At 43.5% G+C, this 18,145-nt stretch overlaps 1 protein-coding gene across 1 annotated transcript in view; it reads right to left on the reverse strand.

Annotated features, from left to right (window-relative positions):
- The window catches only part of MOSPD2 (motile sperm domain containing 2), a 146,581-nt gene that overhangs the window by 107,297 nt on the left and 21,139 nt on the right, over nucleotides 1-18,145 (reverse strand). The window contains exons 3-4 of the mRNA XM_073668080.1: nucleotides 12,852-13,007; nucleotides 413-499 (exon numbers count right to left, since the gene is read on the reverse strand). Of these exons, the coding sequence (XP_073524181.1) occupies nucleotides 413-499; nucleotides 12,852-13,007 (243 nt within the window). The remainder of the gene's footprint in view (nucleotides 1-412; nucleotides 500-12,851; nucleotides 13,008-18,145) is intronic.

Here is an 18,145-nt window from a genome sequence, read left to right on the forward strand (position 1 = left end):
CTGGAAACAAGTCGCGCTGTAGACTAGTTGGACGAGCAGGTCTCTGGCGGCTTCTCCCCGTCTGCTGCCCTTGAGTGACAGGTCTAAGCCTATAAATGCACATTTTAAGTATACCACGGGTGATGGAAGCATCCGGCACTGCTGGATTAATGACAATCCACGATGGAATATGAAAAATTGGTTTAATGTCAATGCATTTCAGAGTCACTAAGACTCCTTCTTCAGGACACCCACTTGGATAAGACCCTACTGCGCTTTTGCATCTTTTATCCCACTATTAAAGTATGTTTCTCTGAAGTGCCGCCTTACATTATGTGAATAAAGAAATTTTTGAAAAATGATTGGATTCTGAAAAAGATGAAGCCGTATGTAAGCTCGGCTTAATAAAAGCACAAACCTGTTTTATACTTACATAGTTTGTTGCCTTCTTTATCGTAGCCATGCAGGTAGGTGGCTCCAACGTCAAAGCACCACCTGGGTAGAACAGACTCACTCAGATCTGGGAAAAAGAACCAAAAAACTTATCAACTTCAGAGCAAGAAAAACAAATGTCACAAACACAAGATGTCCCCAGAACCAGGTCCTAAGAAAGCTACAACACTGCCCAAACGGAGACCAAATTGGTTTCAATCGGGTGGAGGCAACGTATACTGTAGATGCACATAGGAACATGATTATAGCTCTTCTGGATCTCACCGCAATGGACCATAGTGCTAAAGCAGACAACTGTCAGCACCTAAAGTACAATCACCCTTTAACTGCAACATATTGTGATGAACACTTCCATGGAAAAGGCGATGTCATAAACCAACAGTAATAAAAGTAAAATGTTTAGGCCCTAGTGGAGGGTCTCAACTGCAGTGCACAGCCATAGACTGTCGTAGACCGGTGTCGTCTGGGCATATTTTTTTTCTCATGGAGCGAAGAACTGACAGACAAGCAGCTGCTAGCTGCAGGTGTGTTGTGCCCGGCGCCAACTCAGACCGACCACAGATTGCTCCTGCCGGCAATTCTGCTGCTTCACGTTAACAGAGCAGCTCTTCCTATTCCAGGCAACTGAAAACAGGGTGTGATTGCCGATGTCATGCTGATCCATAGCTGGCTCCCCGCAGTTATGCAGCGGGGAGCCGGCTATGAATAAGCACGATATCAGCAGTCCTGGCCCGTTAATAGAGCAAAACAGAAGAAAAACTGCTGCTCTGTTGACGTTACGTCACCAGAAGCCATGTAATTGCTGGCAGGAGCGATCTGTGACTGTTCTTCGAAAAAGATCGGTGCTGGGGACAACAGGAAGGTAGTAACTGTAAAGACTTAGGCGCATAAGTAAAAAATAAAATCATCCCAGATAACCCCTTTAAGGGTGAACAAAAGTACAATCCTTTTATTCAGGACGGAGCAGGGAAGCCAAATTCTTGGGTTCCAGAGCCACAATCTCAGGAGCACTTGTGGTCCCAGAGGCAGGATCCCCAGTGATCACCCATCCTATACATTGAGGTTAACGTGTTTGTTTTTTTCTTATAGGTAAAAGCCTATGAACCCTACATGGCTTCATCTGAAAACTGATGTACAATAATTTCCACCACATCCATTATATAGAATGATAGCCACAAAGTCATTGTACTTCTCTAAGGAACAGATCCCTATCTTGGGTGGACGACTCCTTCATATAGTCCTGTTTCTAATGGACAGGAAACTTGTTGGTAGAACTTGACGGCCTGAGATCAGAAGTGGAGATCTGAAGCCGTGGCACATAACAGGCCTTGTGAGACTGAGCCTTCATGTGATCTGAAGACGTGGCACATAACAGGCCTTGTGAGACTGGGCCTTCATTTGATCTGAAGCCGTGGCACATAACAGGCCTTGTGAGACTGGGCCTTCATGTGATCTGAAGCCGTGGCACATAACAGGCCTTGTGAGCCTGAGCCTTCATGTGATCTGAAGCCGTGGCACATAACAGGCCTTGTGAGACTGGGCCTTCATGTGATCTGAAGCCGTGGCACATAACAGGCCTTGTGAGACTGGGCCTTCATGTGATCTGAAGCCGTGGCACATAACAGGCCTTGTGAGACTGAGCCTTCATGTGATCTGAAGCCGTGGCACATAACAGGCCTTGTGAGACTGAGCCTTCATGTGATCTAAAGCCGTGGCACATAACAGGCCTTGTGAGACTGAGCCTTCATGTGATCTGAAGCCGTGGCACATAACAGGCCTTGTGAGACTGAGCCTTCATGTGATCTGAAGCCGTGGCACATAACAGGCCTTGTGAGACTGGGCCTTCATCTGATCTGAAGCCGTGGCACATAACAGGCCTTGTGAGACTGGGCCTTCATGTGATCTGAAGCCGTGGCACATAACAGGCCTTGTGAGACTGGGCCTTCATGTGATCTGAAGCCGTGGCACATAACAGGCCTTGTGAGCCTGAGCCTTCATGTGATCTGAAGCCGTGGCACATAACAGGCCTTGTGAGACTGAGCCTTCATGTGATCTGAAGCCGTGGCACATAACAGGCCTTGTGAGTCTGAGCCTTCATGTGATCTGAAGCCGTGGCACATAACAGGCCTTGTGAGACTGGGCCTTCATCTGATCTGAAGCCGTGGCACATAACAGGCCTTGTGAGACTGGGCCTTCATGTGATCTGAAGCCGTGGCACATAACAGGCCTTGTGAGACTGGGCCTTCATGTGATCTGAAGCCGTGGCACATAACAGGCCTTGTGAGCCTGAGCCTTCATGTGATCTGAAGCCGTGGCACATAACAGGCCTTGTGAGACTGAGCCTTCATGTGATCTGAAGCCGTGGCACATAACAGGCCTTGTGAGCCTGAGCCTTCATGTGATCTGAAGCCGTGGCACATAACAGGCCTTGTAAGACTGAGCCTTCATGTTCTTGTGAGCTCGGTTCCTAAGCCTGGCGCTAATTCTAATCTTCACATACCTTCAACATTAATTTCACTTGGAGGAATTCCAGGAATCAATTAAAAACACATGACCGCCGAGCTAAAAAAACATCCTGGAGAGTCTGGCATCTCATTCTGTTTATTAGCCCAGCAGCTTATTAGCAAAGAGTAATAATCCGGTGCTAGAGACACGTCCGCAGTCTGTAAGAGCGCACTGCACATTATTGGGTTGTAGAAGGAACCTGCACAGATAAAACTGCACAGACTCTGCTAATGGGACCATTTTATGCAGAATTAACAACATGTAACAAATTACATTGTGTCATTATTTATTAAAGAAAAACTAGGCTATAATGCAGAAACTAAGTACACCCCCAATCAATCAACCTCTTCAAGTTCCTTGAGGTTTTCAGGCATTCGTTTATGCGCAGCTCCGTTAAGGTCCCGCAACAGCATTTCACTGGGGTCGAGGTCCAGATCGTGACTTGGCCATTGTAACACCTCGAGTTTGTTCTTTGCTGGTGTGCTTAGGATCCTTGTCCCATTGAATAACCCAGTTTCGGTCAATCTTTAGCTTTTTGATAGATGACCTCATATTTCACTCTAGAATAGTTTGACGTACTGAGGATTTTATAGTCGACTCACTAACTACAAGGTGCTCAAATCTGGTGGCTGCAAACAAGCCCAAATCTTCACCCCTCCGCCATTGTTCTTGATAGTAGGTAAGAGGTGTTTGTGCCAATACGCCGTGTATGTAGGGTATTATTGCCAAACATCTCTACTCTTGTCTCGTCTCGTCTACCCAAAGGACATTGTTTCAATGTTGCCAAACAAACAGTGTTTATTCAGACTAATTGTGCTGTCATGAACTTGAACACATAACATGCTAGCTGAGGCCTTTAGAGTCTCAGCTGTAGCTCTTGGATTTTTTGTGATTTCTCTTGGTGTGTATTTGATTGGCGATTCACTCCTGGGAAGATTGTTAACTGTCTCTAACCACTTACCGACCTCCGCCGTACATGTACGGAGCAAGTTGGCAGTGAGTATATGGAGAGGGATCACGGGGTGAGCTCGTCTCATATCCAACAGATAATGGCTGCCAGGATCTGCCAATAACAGGCGCGAGTGGAGCGGAGCTCCATCTGAGACTATTAACCTGTTAAATGCTGCTGTCGAACTCTGACAGTGGCATCAACAGCACGCTGGCATGGGTGTGCGTCATTCTATGCACCCTTTGGCGCCCCCATGACACAATCACAGGGCGCTGGATGGGTTGCTATGACAGGTAGGGGTCTATTGAAGACTTCTGTGCCAGTCATCATGGAGCTTGATTCACAGAACATACACTATGTAAAATGTCATTTTAATTATAACAAATAAAAGTATTTAGAAAATAATCATGTTTCACATATTATTTTACACACACACACATACAGTACAGACCAAAAGTTTGGACACACCTTCTCATTTAAAGATTTTTCTGTATTTTCATGACTATGAAAATTGTACATTCACACTGAAGGCATCACAACTATGAATTAACACATGTGGAATTATATACTTAACAAAAAAGTGTGAAACAACTGAAAATATGTCTTATATTCTAGGTTCTTCAAAGTAGTCACCTTTTGCTTTGATGACTGCTTTGCACACTCTTGGCATTCTCTTGATGAGCTTCAAGAGGTAGTCACCGGAAATGGTTTTCACTTCACAGGTGTGCCCTGTCAGGTTTAATAAGTGGGATTTCTTGCCTTATAAATGGGGTTGGGACCATCAGTTGTGTTATGCAGAAGTTAGGTGGATACACAGCTGATAGTCCTACTGAATAGACTGTTAGAATTTGTATTATGGCAAGAAAAAAGCAGCTAAGTAAAGAAAAACGAGTGGCCATCATTACTTTAAGAAATGAAGGTCAGTCAGTCCGAAAAATTGGGCAAACTTTGAAAGTGTCCCCAAGTGCAGTTGCAAAATCCATCAAGCGCTACAAAGAAACTGGCTCACATGAGGACCGCCCCAGGAAAGGAAGACCAAGAGTCACCTCTGCTTCTGAGGATAAGTTTATCCGAGTCACCAGCCTCAGAAATCGCAGGTTAACAGCAGCTCAGATTAGAGACCAGGTCAATGCCACACAGAGTTCTAGCAGCAGACACATCTCTTCAATAACTGTTAAGAGGAGACTTTGTGCAGCAGGCCTTCATGGTAAAATAGCTGCTAGGAAACCACTGCTAAGGACAGGCAACTAGCAGAAGAGACTTGTTTGGGCTAAAGAACACAAGGAATGGACATTATACCAGTGGAAATCTGTGCTTTGGTCTGATTAGTCCAAATTTGAGATCTTTGGTTCCAACCACCGTGTCTTCGTGCGACGCAGAAAAGGTGAACGGATGGCCTCTACATGCCTGGTTTCCTCCGTGAAGCATGGAGGAGGAGGTGTGATGGTGTGGGGGGGCTTTGCTGGTGACACTGTTGGGGTTTTATTCAAAATTGAAGGCATACTGAACCAGCATGGCTACCACAGCATCTTGCAGCGGCATGCTATTCCATCCGGTTTGCGTTTAGTTGGACCATCATTTATTTTTTAACAGGTCAATGACCCCAAACACACCTCCAGGCTGTGTAAGGGCTATTTGACCAAGAGGGAGAGTGATGGGGTGCTACGCCAGATGACCTAGCCTCCACAGTCACCAGACCTGAACCCAATCAAGATAGTTTGGGGTGAGCTGGACCACAGAGTGAAGGCAAAAGGGCCAACAAGTGCTAAGCATCTCTGGGAACTCCTTCAAGATTGTTGGAAGAACATTTCCGGTGACTATCTCTTGAAGTTCAACAAGAGAATGCCAAGAGTGTGCAAAGCAGTCATCAAAGCAAAAGGTGGCTACTTTGAAGAACCTAGAATATAAGACATATTTTCAGTTGTTTCACACTTTTTTGTAAAGTATATAATTCCACGTGTTAATTCATAGTTTTGATGCCTTCAGTGTGAATGTACAATTTTCATAGTCATGAAAATACAGAAAAATCTTTAAATGAGAAGGTGTGTCCAAACTTTTGGTCTGTACTGTACATATTATATATATGTACATACGAACAATTAGGCTAAACTGAACCCAGTCAGTCAAAAAAGTTTGGGAGGGGAAACAACCCTACGATTCACCTATTCTCACCCCTACCTAACTGTGGAGATTTGCACCCTAATAACGCAACTGGTGCCCCCGTTCAATGAGGACTAGCCCTAATAAGACCTATGATGCCCTATAAACCGTAACCAAAGTGATTCTACAACTCCACCATTTATAAACCTCAATCAACTTTAGGAGAAAGGCAAATCCCTCAATTTTCCAGGTTTACAACCTCAGTTGAATTATCATAAATCACCTTATCATCTGAAGCTAAGTAGATGAGTTTGATATATGTTTAAACTATCCCTCTTTAGTATGTTCTCCTGATGTACCTATTTAAAGCGAACCTGTGATCAGGTTGGCGCTAACACACTGATTAAACCGATACCTGGATTGATGAAATCTGTCCTGTGGTTGTTGTTTAATCTTTGATTGCAGTTTGGAGATAATGATATGCTCGTGCTTCGGGGCGGCCTGTGGGTTGCGCTCTATCTGGTGCTCTGTTCTCACATTCATCCTTATGGGCTTAAATAACAGGTCAAAATGGCGTCGGCGTATGCGCAGTAGCATCTATCTGTGAGCAATGATCTTATTCTGCGCAAGCCCGCCCGTGCCCCGCAGTAGCATCTATTGCGCCAAGAGAACAGAGAACCAAATAAAGACCCGCATACAGTCCCGCCCCAAAGCGCGAGCATATCATTAATTGAAAATTGCAAAGACAGATTAAACAACAACCACAAGATGGATTTCATTAACCCAGGTATCATTTTAATCAGTGCAACGGCACTAACCTGACAGTGTATGTAGTTTACATAACAAAATTCCGCTAACAGGTTCGCTTTAAGAGAAACACGTCGAGACTATAACATACTATATGCATTACAACTTTATTGGGGTTACTGATTTACTGATATTTGTGGCTAACCGTAAACGTTAAGGGGGGTACCTACTAACTTCTCTAATGGGTGACCCTTCCTTCCATTTTATGTTGCTTTATTTCTAATATGTATCTGTACCATTATTATATATATATTGTGTTTACCTATACTGCTATCCTGAAAGGGTCATATGAAATTGGTTCACTGGCCAACCCCCTGGGCCACTGACCTATATAAGTAGTGGTAAATGTTATTATTAGCATCGTCATTGAGATCATTTGTGCTAATCTGGTTGAGTCATACGGGATTTATAATAATTCAGCTGAGGTTGTAAAACTGGAAAATTGGGGTGTTGCTTTTCTCCTAAAGTTGATTGAGGTTTATAGGTGGCGGTGTTGTAGAATCCCTTCGGTCACGGCTTATAGGGCATTATAGGGTCTATTAGGGCTAGTCATTGTTGAGCAGGGAACCAATTGCGCCATTAGGGTGCAAACCTCCGCGTTTAGGTAGGTTTGAGAATAGGTGAATGGTAGGGTTATCTTTTCCCCTCCCCCACTTTTTGGACTGACTGGGTTCATACTCTGCTACAACGGATCTGTATGACCAAATCAGAATCAGAGATTTCGGCCAGTTATTTGTATATGCCGGTGGCTGGGCTTCAAAGGAGACCATGATTTTTACTATATGCAACAATACTGTGGACATTGCTGTGTATAGTACAAGCGATCAGACTATTGCAGGCTCACATCCCTTAAGGAGATTAATAAGAACAGTGAAACGTAGTAAAGCTTTTAAAAAAATAAGAAAAAAAAAATTAAAAGAAAAAAATATCAACTCACCACATTAAAAATAAAGATAATAAAAAAATACACACTGTATTGCAGCAACCAGAAGAGTCAGACCTATCAAAATATTTTAAAAAAATTAACCCGATCGGTAAACAAAGTAAACAGTAAAAATGAAAGTTGACAAAAGTGTGTGTTTGTTTTGGTCACCGTAATGCCAGAAAAAATGACGAAAAATGAAAGCGTTACTGGTCTCGTAAAATGGCAACACAATAAAGGATACAGATACAGATATATATATATATATATATATATATATATATATATACACACACACACACATACATATATATATACACACACACACACACACACACACACACACATATGAATGAATTGAATGAATGAATGAAATATTCTCATTGAATACTTTGTTCTGTACAAAGTTGAATGTGCTGACAACAAAATCACACAAAAATCATCAATGGAAATCACACTTATTAACCAATGGAGGCCTGGATTTGGAGTCACCCCCAAAATTAAAGTGGAAAAACACACTACAGGCTGATCCAACTTTGATGTAATGTCCTTAAAACAAGTCAAAATGAGGCTCAGTATTGTGTGTGGCCTCCACGTGCCTGTATGACCTCCCTACAATGCCTGGGCATGCTCCTGATGAGGTTGCGGATGGTCTCCTGTGGGATCTCCTCCCAGACCTGGACAGTGTGTGGTGCAACGTGACGGACAGTACGCTGACAGACACAGAAAACCTTCTTGCCACAGCTCGCATTGATGTGCCATTCTGGATGAGCTGCACTACCTGAGCAACTTCTGTGGGTTGTAGAGTCCGTCTCATGCTACCACGAGTGTGAAAGCACAACTAACATTCAAAAGTGACCAAAACATCAGCTAGAAAGCATTGGTACTGGTCTGTGGTCCCCACCTGCAGAACCACTCCTTTATTGAGGGTGTCTTGATAATTGCCAATAATTTCCATCTATAGTCTATTCCATTTGCACAACAGCATGTGAAATTGATTGTCAATCAGTGTTGCTTCCTAAGTGGACAGTTTGATTTCACAGAAGTTTGATTTACTTGGAGTTATATTCTGTTATTTAAGTGTTCCCTTTATTTTTTTGAGCAGTGTATATTATTTATTACAAATTCCTGATTTTTTTTCACCGCTAAAATAATTAAAAACTGGACAAGTTTGTAATCACTGTAATTGTACTGATGAGGAGAATCATATTACTAGGTCATTTTTACCACACAATGAAAGCCATGAAAACAATTCCCAGAAAACCATGTCAGATTTTTTTTTCCCACAATTTCACCGCACCTGGATTTTTTTTTCCTGTACACTATGTGGTAAAATGAATGATGCCATTCAAAAGTACAACTCATCCCACAAAAACAAGCCCTCATATGTCTATGTGGACAGAAAAATGAAAAAGGCAGGAGATTCTCACTTTCAGTTGGTGCCACCTGGCTATTTTTCCAGCTACAGTAAAGCATGTGCTGAAGAGAATCACAGGCGCCTGCAGTGAGTGGAGGGCAAGATGGATCCAATCAAGTATCAGGAAATCCTAGGAGAAAGTGTCATGCCTTCTGGGAAGAAGATGAAACTTGGGTGTCATTGGACCTTACAACAGGAGCACGCATCAAAGTCCAGCAAAGGTTGCTTTCATTCAAGGTCCTGAAGTTTCTGTGGTGGTCATCTCAGTTGCCTGACTAGAAAATCTTTGGTGGAATTAGAAGAAATTGGTTGCAGCAGGCACACTCAAGAATATTAGTGAACTAGAGGCCACTGACCATGAGGAATGGGCTAAGATAGCTCAAGATCTGGCAGAAGCTGGTGTCTGGCTATGTATCACATGTGCAGCAGGTTACAACAGCTCTACTAAACATGATGCTATTCATGAAGGGGCTGAGGCACAGGACACCGCTGGCGGCAGGCACAGGACACCGCTGGCGGCAGGCACAGGACATCTGTGGGGAACACAGCTGTCTAGTCTGAAGTGGTACCTAGGTCGGGTATTTTGCATGAGCCCACTACATCCAGTCAGAAAAGAAGGAAGAGGAGTTTATACAGGAGTAAAAAAAAAGACAACCCTTTTCAAAGGCAACATTTAGGGCATGAACACACGTTAAGTATTTATTTACCAGGGCTGTGGAGTCGGTAAGCCAAACCTCAGACTCCGACTCTGCTTTTGTTAGCTGTACTCCTTATGGCAGCAGAAGTTGTACTATTAACTACTACTATTTTAAGAAAAATAGAAATGTCATGTGATAAAAACATTTTATATAAAAAGTCCAAAGATCAGCAGCCCAACCACAGCCCTAACCACAATGGGTTCGCTGCTTTTAGCATGATCCAGCTCTCCCGAGTCTTACAGCATTGCAGTACATAGTGCAGTATATAAAGGGCAGCAGATCATACAAGTAAATAATTATACAAATTACTACAATTATACAAATCAGCAGATGAGTAATGTCACAGAGTGAAGCATTTACACGCATACTAGAGCTGTAAATTCAGATCAGACAAAATCAAAAACTAACATTGCTCCTATCGCCCAGCTCGCTTTAACGTGTATTTGCAGAACTTTTTTTTTTTAATATACACCAGTATGTATTTTTTTTCCTCTAAAAATAGTCAAAAGCAAATATTGTGTAAACACCTTTTGTAATTTGCTGTAAGTGAACTTTTCTATTCAAGGATATCTGGAGGTTATGAAAATGACTAATATAACAAAGGGAAGGTAAATTCCCAGCTTGTGAATAGCAGCTTGTCTTTCGAATGAAGAATGTGCGTTTAATGATTAATGTCAACAGGGAATTCGGCTTTCTCCTGTGAATAGCAAAGCGCAGGAGGCACAAATCAGAAGACTTTAATGTTATAACTCAGCCGTTGTCTCTTTACTGTCTGCTAAAATATTGAATTTCTATTACCGGCACGGCACAACGCTGGTTTGCTGGAGATGAAATCCGACTTCACATTACCCATAAATAAGGTGTGATAAAGCGTCACAATAGAAATGCTGCTTCTGGCCGTGGTGTGAAATAGTCAATTAAAAATCTATATTGTATATATAAACACGAGACGCAGAACATAAATCCTGACTATTCTATACAATGTATTCATGTGTTGGAAAGAAACTATACCGCCACTGCAAAGAAAAAGGGGTGACAGCTACAGCCAATCGGAGAAAGATTTAACAAAAGTCCAATCCTGCAAACACAAGTCCATAGAGTTATCCCTCCAGCACCAAACTTTACTGTAGGCACAATGCAATCAGGAAGGTATTAATTCTCCATGAATTTGCCAAACCTAGATTCGACCATCAGATGCCAGATAAAAAAGTGTGATCCGTCACTGCACAGAACACATTTCCACTGCTCCAGAGACGAGTGGTGGTGCCTTTACATCACTCGATCCGACATATTTTATTGTGCTTGGTGATGCAAGACTGCATGCAGCTGCTTAGCCATGGTTACCAATCCCTTGAAAGTCTGGTTGCATAGTTTTTTATTGCAGTTAATGTAATAACAGATTTTAGGTCTGATTCGTCAAAGCTTTAACGCCAAAAAACTGACGTAAAAACTTAGAAAAATTGCAATTGTTTCTTGTGCAACGGGGTGTTGCGAAAGCATTTTGTGACTTTTTGTACGCCAAAAATACTAATCCAGGAGTGAAGAAAGCAACCAGCAGCACTCTATCAACGGACGCAAAGTCGAAAACTCCAAGGAGCCCACTTGAAGATAATGCAGTAAGTAGTGAAAGACTGCATCCAAGTCCTGGGTGAAAAAGTAAAACAAAATTTATTCTGTCATATAAAAGGTATCAACATTTTGACCTTTTATATGACAGAATAAATTTTGTTTTACTTTTTCATCCGGGACTTGAAAAATGCTACTGTAGCATTTCTGGCGTGGCGCAAACGCCACTCAGAAAAGGCACCAAATTCATTAACTGGCGTGTACCTCTTAATGAACTTAGCACCTTCTACTTCAGCAAGACTGGCGCAGAGCAAGCTAAGATAAACTGATCCCTTAGACTGTAGTTACTGAGTCAGGAGAGTGTTGGAGACTTTTTATAAACTAAGCTTCTCAGTACTGAGTAAAGCAAAGTCAATCAATGGATGTGATAAAGTGTAGACGTTATAATAGGAAACTGTTCTAGAATAGCAAGAATATCACTATCCTGGCAAAATCTGTAAAACGGCAAGAATATTATACATTTCCTTCATCTCTATATTGTTCTATACTGCTCAATGAGGGAAGCAGGTATCATTAAGATATGAGGGGGAGGGGAGCAACGAGAGGGGAGGGAAGGAAAGAGAGGGGAGGAAAGAGAGGGGAGGAAAGAGAGGGGAGGAAAGAGAGGGGAGGAAAGAGAGGGGAGGAAAGAGAGGGGAGGAAAGAGAGGGGAGGAAAGAGAGGGGAGGAAAGAGAGGGGAGGAAAGAGAGGGGAGGAAAGAGAGGGGAGGAAAGAGAGGGGAGGAAAGAGAGGGGAGGAAAGAGAGGGGAGGAAAGAGAGGGGAGGAAAGAGAGGGGAGGAAAGAGAGGGGAGGAAAGAGAGGGGAGGAAAGAGAGGGGAGGAAAGAGAGGGAAGGAAAGAGAGGGAAGGAAAGAGAGGGAAGGAAAGAGAGGGAAGGAAAGAGAGGGAAGGAAAGAGAGGGAAGGAAAGAGAGGGAAGGAAAGAGAGGGAAGGAAAGAGAGGGAAGGAAAGAGAGGGAAGGAAAGAGAGGGAAGGAAAGAGAGGGAAGGAAAGAGAGGGAAGGAAAGAGAGGGAAGGAAAGAGAGGGAAGGAAAGAGAGGGGAGCAACGAGAGGGGAGCAACGAGAGGGGAGCAACGAGAGGGGAGCAACGAGAGGGAAGGAAAGAGAGGGGAGCAACGAGAGGGGAGCAACGAGAGGGGAGCAACGAGAGGGGAGCAACGAGAGGGGAGCAACGAGAGGGGAGCAACGAGAGGGGAGCAACGAGAGGGGAGCAACGAGAGGGGAGCAACGAGAGGGGAGCAACGAGAGGGAAGGAAATCCATTGGGTCTGCTCATCACCAGTAGCGTATCGATAGAGTCTATTAATAATGTCCAAGAAAAATGTCAAAAATGATGTTTTTCATATCATAAACCCAGTAAGTGTTTATTGTGGATAGATATATGACCAGCTCACCATTAATGTTTATTTCTTTTCTCCATCTGAAGCTTTCATCAATCATCTTCAATGCATCTTCAGTCACGTTGTGCCTCCACAGAAGATAGCTCTCCACCCAGGCGTCGTCTGTCTGTAGTCTATCCACATCACGGGAATCGTATTTACTAGAATTGTCTGCAATGGAAACAATGGTTTATACATATATATGGGTCTGCCACGTAATGCTCCATGACAAGCAACCACCGCACAGGACAAGGTGGCGAGACGTGACCTACTCCAGCCATTACAACAGATCGTCAAGAAGTTGGATTATTATTGCTCAGCTGATCGCTGGATCAACTTCTTTCTAAAAAGGGGTCAGGAGGCGACACCTTTAAATGGAATGAGTCATCAGAAAGTTACCCATAGGGACTAAACTTTCAATTGTTATTTTTTAAATAATTTTGTCCAGCATGAAAAGTTCTAAAACTTTGCAAATCACTTTATTAGGAAATGGTCTTCAATCCTGTAAAAAAAATGATTGTAAGTTGCTTCCAAAGCCCTTTATTTTTGTTGATAATCTATGTGTCTGCCTTCAGCTGCATTGATGATAAAACAAACTCATTTGGAGTACAAATGCTGGCAGTGAAAGGGTCAGCTCTGCATCCTGTCCTCCTCTGTGTATTGTACTTTTCAGAACAATCACCGGCAGCATTTTATCCCCACAGTTAAAGTAGCACTCCTCCTCCCATCAAAATTGTTATCCTCTTAATCTATTGCAATCACCACATTATATAGCGCTGTGTACTTACAATTGCTCATTTTGTCTTTCTACCCAGTTAATTCTTCGCTTTTCAATTATAAGATGACGTGATTAAAAACTGACTAGCTGAATCCTTCTAAGCTCTATGTAGAAACAGGAGGTCAATTTTCCCTGTATGAGTCATAAGTCACTGCAAAAGTCCCTGGCAGGTGGAGGAGAGAGCAGCTGGCTCAGGAGTTGAAGAGGGGAAACAGTTATGCAGGAACAAGAGACTTCCTGTTATTACATAGAGCAGAGAAAATAGAAGAATTATCTGGGTAGAAAGGCAAAATGAGCAATTGTAAGTACACAGTGCTATATAATATGATGACTGCAATATATTAAGAGGATAAAATCTTTGATGGGAGGAGGAGTGCTTCTTTAAGGCTCATTCAGACGTCTGTGCAAATCAGTCCAAGATCGGACCGGCCGTAGTCTCCCGACCAGAGTGTGACAGCTTCATAGAAATATACGTTCTCGGACTGATTAACACAGACATCTGAATGAGCCTTTAGTGAGACGCAGGTCTCCCTTCACTACCGTCATCTCTACTCCAAATGAGTACGTTCTTATATCAATCCAGCTGAAGGCAGGGAAACAGACCGGGGAAAGCAGGGGTTTGGAAGCCACTTACATCATTTCTTTCTTTACAGAAATTAAGACAAATTCCTTAATAAATTGATTTGCAAGTTTCATAACTTTACATGTTAGACATAACTTAAGAAAAAAAGTTTATTTTTTGAATCACAATCTTAAAAACAGTCTTGCAATTTTTACTCTGACCACTAGGTCTAATATTAGACTCTTACTTCCTGCTCTTTACATGAACATTAGCAGCAATTGACCAACTCAGACCCTATTTGTTTGAGGAGGAGGTGAGTTGTGATATAACCTATTGTGAATGGTGGATCCTGTGTTATTTACTGTATATAGAGTGTGCTATCCGTCATTGTACAAGAGGAGGAGGTGAGCTGTGACCATCAGCTATTGTGAATGGTGTATCTTGTGTTATTTACTGTATATAGAGGTGTTATCAGTCATTGTACAAGAGGAGGAGGTGAGCTGTGACCATCAGCTATTGTGAATAGTGTATCTTGTGTTATTTACTGTATATAGAGGTGTTATCAGTCATTGTACAGGATGCAGAAGAGTTGAGCTGTAACATCACCTTTTGTAAGTGGTAGATCCTGTGTTGTCTACTGTATATAGACATGATCTGTCACCACAACTCTGTCTGGAGATAATGAGACTGCTGAAAAGTCTTCTGTCAAGAAGAAGAGACATGAGCATAGCACAAGGCCTGCTGATCAGTGTGAACATTTCGCCAATTCAGATTTTCTTTATTTAATTATAAAACAATACATTTAACACAAAAAAATACTTTAGACAATAGGTGATTGTCTGAAGACATCTTCTCTCTAACTTCTCAGTTCACTGCTCCCTGTGATGTCTGAGAGGCTGAGCTCTTACACGACGCTATGCAAAAAATAAGATCAAAAACGATATTTCTGGCTTTTTACTTGCAAGAGCAACGATCTGTGGACAAATCTCTTGAACATCTCAAGCAAGACAAAAAAGTTCCAGAGTTTTTCAAATTACAGCTCGTGAACATTTTTGCAGCCGCGACAGAAATATCCTTATCTAACTGTTGAGAATAAAGTCAAGTCTCCGAGTGCAGATTTAGCATTTTAATTCTGTCTGATAATGATATCCATGACACAGTATATCTTCTTGATGGTGTCATGGGCGTACCATGTATATTGTCACCTTACCTAACTGCATCATTTATCACTATGATACTGTTAGTTTGAGTCTAGAGACCTGCAGTCAGGGCAAGAAGAGAGGCCAAAACACAAAAGAGAAAATACAGCCGCTATACGGTTGTGTGAATTAGCCCTTATTCTAGGATATTCATCATGTACCGTAATCTTGCGATATGTCATCAGTATCAGATCGGTGGAGGTCCGACAGTCGGCACCCCAGCTATTCAGCTCTTCGGTCAGGCGGCAGCCAGAACACAACAGCGCCTTGCACCATTTAGTGGCCACTACCGGGTACTGCTGATCACTGTATGAACGCCTAAAGAGATGGACTACATGAAAAGGAGACGGGTCTTTCTTTGTCTGCTCTTTATCTCCTGTCTTTTAAATTGCATAAATGCATAACATAGAGGTGGGTTTTCATTGGGAAATGGCAGGAGCAATGCATGCTGAGAAGGGAAGGAAAGAAAGTTGCAGCACCTATAATGCTGGCAGAATAAAGATAAGGAGGAACCATCCACTGAACAGTGTGGATTGTAAGTTGGCATGAGAATCAAGACTTTCTGGACATATTAGACCATACGTGTCAAACTCAGGCCCGTGGGCCAAATCTGGCCAGCAGGGTGGTTTTATTTGGCCCTCGACACAAGAACCACCACCCCTATGTGGGGCCATTATACTGTATGGAGGACTATGTAGGGCCCATTATTCTGTATGGAGGACTATGTGGGACCCATTATTCTGTATGGAGGACTATGTGGGGCCCATTATACTGTATGGAGGACTATGTGGGGCCATTATTCTGTATGGAGGACTATGTGGGGCCCATTATTCTGTATGGAGGACTATGTGGGGCCCATTATACTGTATGGAGGACTATGTGGGGCCCATTATTCTGTATGGAGGACTATGTGGGGCCCATTATTCTGTATGGAGGACTATGTGGGGCCCATTATACTGTATGGAGGACTATGTGGGGCCCATTATTCTGTATGGAGGACTATGTGGGGCCCATTATTCTGTATGGAGGACTATGTGGGGCCCATTATTCTGTATGGAGGACTATGTGGGGCCCATTATTCTGTATGGAGGACTATGTGGGGCCCATTATTCTGTATGGAGGACTATGTGGGGCCCATTATTCTGTATGGAGGACTATGTGGGGCCCATTATTCTGTATGGAGGACTATGTGGGGCCCATTATTCTGTATGGAGGACTATGTGGGGCCCATTATACTGTATGGAGGACTATGTGGGGCCATTATTCTGTATGGAGGACTATGTGGGGCCCATTATTCTGTATGGAGGACTATGTGGGACCCATTATTCTGTATGGAGGACTATGTGGGGCCATTGTTCTGTATAATGGTTAACCCGCGGCCTTGTCCAAGTCTTTCATTTTAGCCCTCTGTGTGTTTGAGTTCGACATCCCTGTATTAGACTGATAAGTGTTGTATAAGCAGTTTTAACTAGTGATGATCGAGTATGCCTCATTAACCCTTTCGGCGAGCACGCTCGGGTGATCGCCGAGTATTTTGGCATGCTCGGCATTTCATTCATTGTCGCCGCACCTGCAAATGTCACGGCTGTTAGACAGCTGTGACACATGCAGAGATAGCTTGTTCACCAGGCTATCTCTGCATGTGTCACAGCTGTCTAACAGCCATGACATTTGCAGGTGCGGCGACAATGAATGAAATGCCGAGCATGCCAAAATACTCGACGAGCACCCGAGCGTGCTCGCCGAAAGGGTTAATGAGGCATACTCGATCATCAGCCCAGCTCCAGCTGGTGGAATACAGATATTCTCTACTGCCCATCACTGAACCCACGAAGACTCTTGTCGGGACAATCAGGTCACCTGGCCACATAACTCATTGTACTCAGTCAGCTTCCTAAGTTTGCCGCTACCTTCTCTCTGTGGGTGCCCGCCAAAAGCGGGGTGCTACTGGTTGGGGTAGTTGTCCCTGGATGCCGCCGAAGTCGCAGAGTTTCTAATCCCCAGCGAACCAGCGGAAGGGTGAGACTCTGTCATTTGCACCATATTGTGTACTTGCTGGGACTATATTATATGTTGTCGATTGTTGGTGATCCAATAATGTATTACTGAAGTGTGGTACACTCACCCTATGTTCTCTGAGTAGTATTCTGCCCACGAGGAAGGAGTATGGGCGTTCAGTGGGATGAGACCTGGACCGTGTGGTCTTTCTAAAGACAGCCAGGTCAGCAGATGAAAGCATCCTCGTGTCTCCACATGGTTCTTCATTGCACTTTTGGCATGGCCAATGGCTCAGGGTGCACTGTTACACTCTCTGATTAGCACACTAAGAGCTGTCCCTGGTCTTGATGGACAGCGCTGGCTTACTCACAGCGAGCACTCCCTAAGCTCAAATCCCATTACTGCGCACTAAGACTGTAGGAGCTAATTGCGGGCACATATGATCTGATATCCGGCTCTTCTCTGAATCTGCTCTCTCACTACACTTCTGGATGTTACGAGTGGCAACAGACTGGCAGGAGCCGGAGGTCAGAATGTGCCCAGACCCACACTGAGAGCAGGCCAGCCCCAACACTGTGCCCGCCACTGGGCTCCTTAGTGTCTGTAAGCATCCACAGGAACAGAGATTTAAGTTTAGGAAGCAGTCACTGTGAGAAAGCAAAGCCGCCTATCAAGATCCAGGCCAGGGCTGGATATGCAAATCAGGGGGGGTAACAGTGCACCGAGCCCTGGCCACACCAAGGGTGCACCGAAGCGCCCTCATCTCTGCATA

Source organism: Phyllobates terribilis, unplaced genomic scaffold (genome assembly GCF_046119375.1).
Source record: "Phyllobates terribilis strain yellow unplaced genomic scaffold, ASM4611937v1 Scaffold_2__4_contigs__length_985480577, whole genome shotgun sequence".
Lineage (NCBI taxonomy): Eukaryota > Metazoa > Chordata > Amphibia > Anura > Dendrobatidae > Phyllobates > Phyllobates terribilis.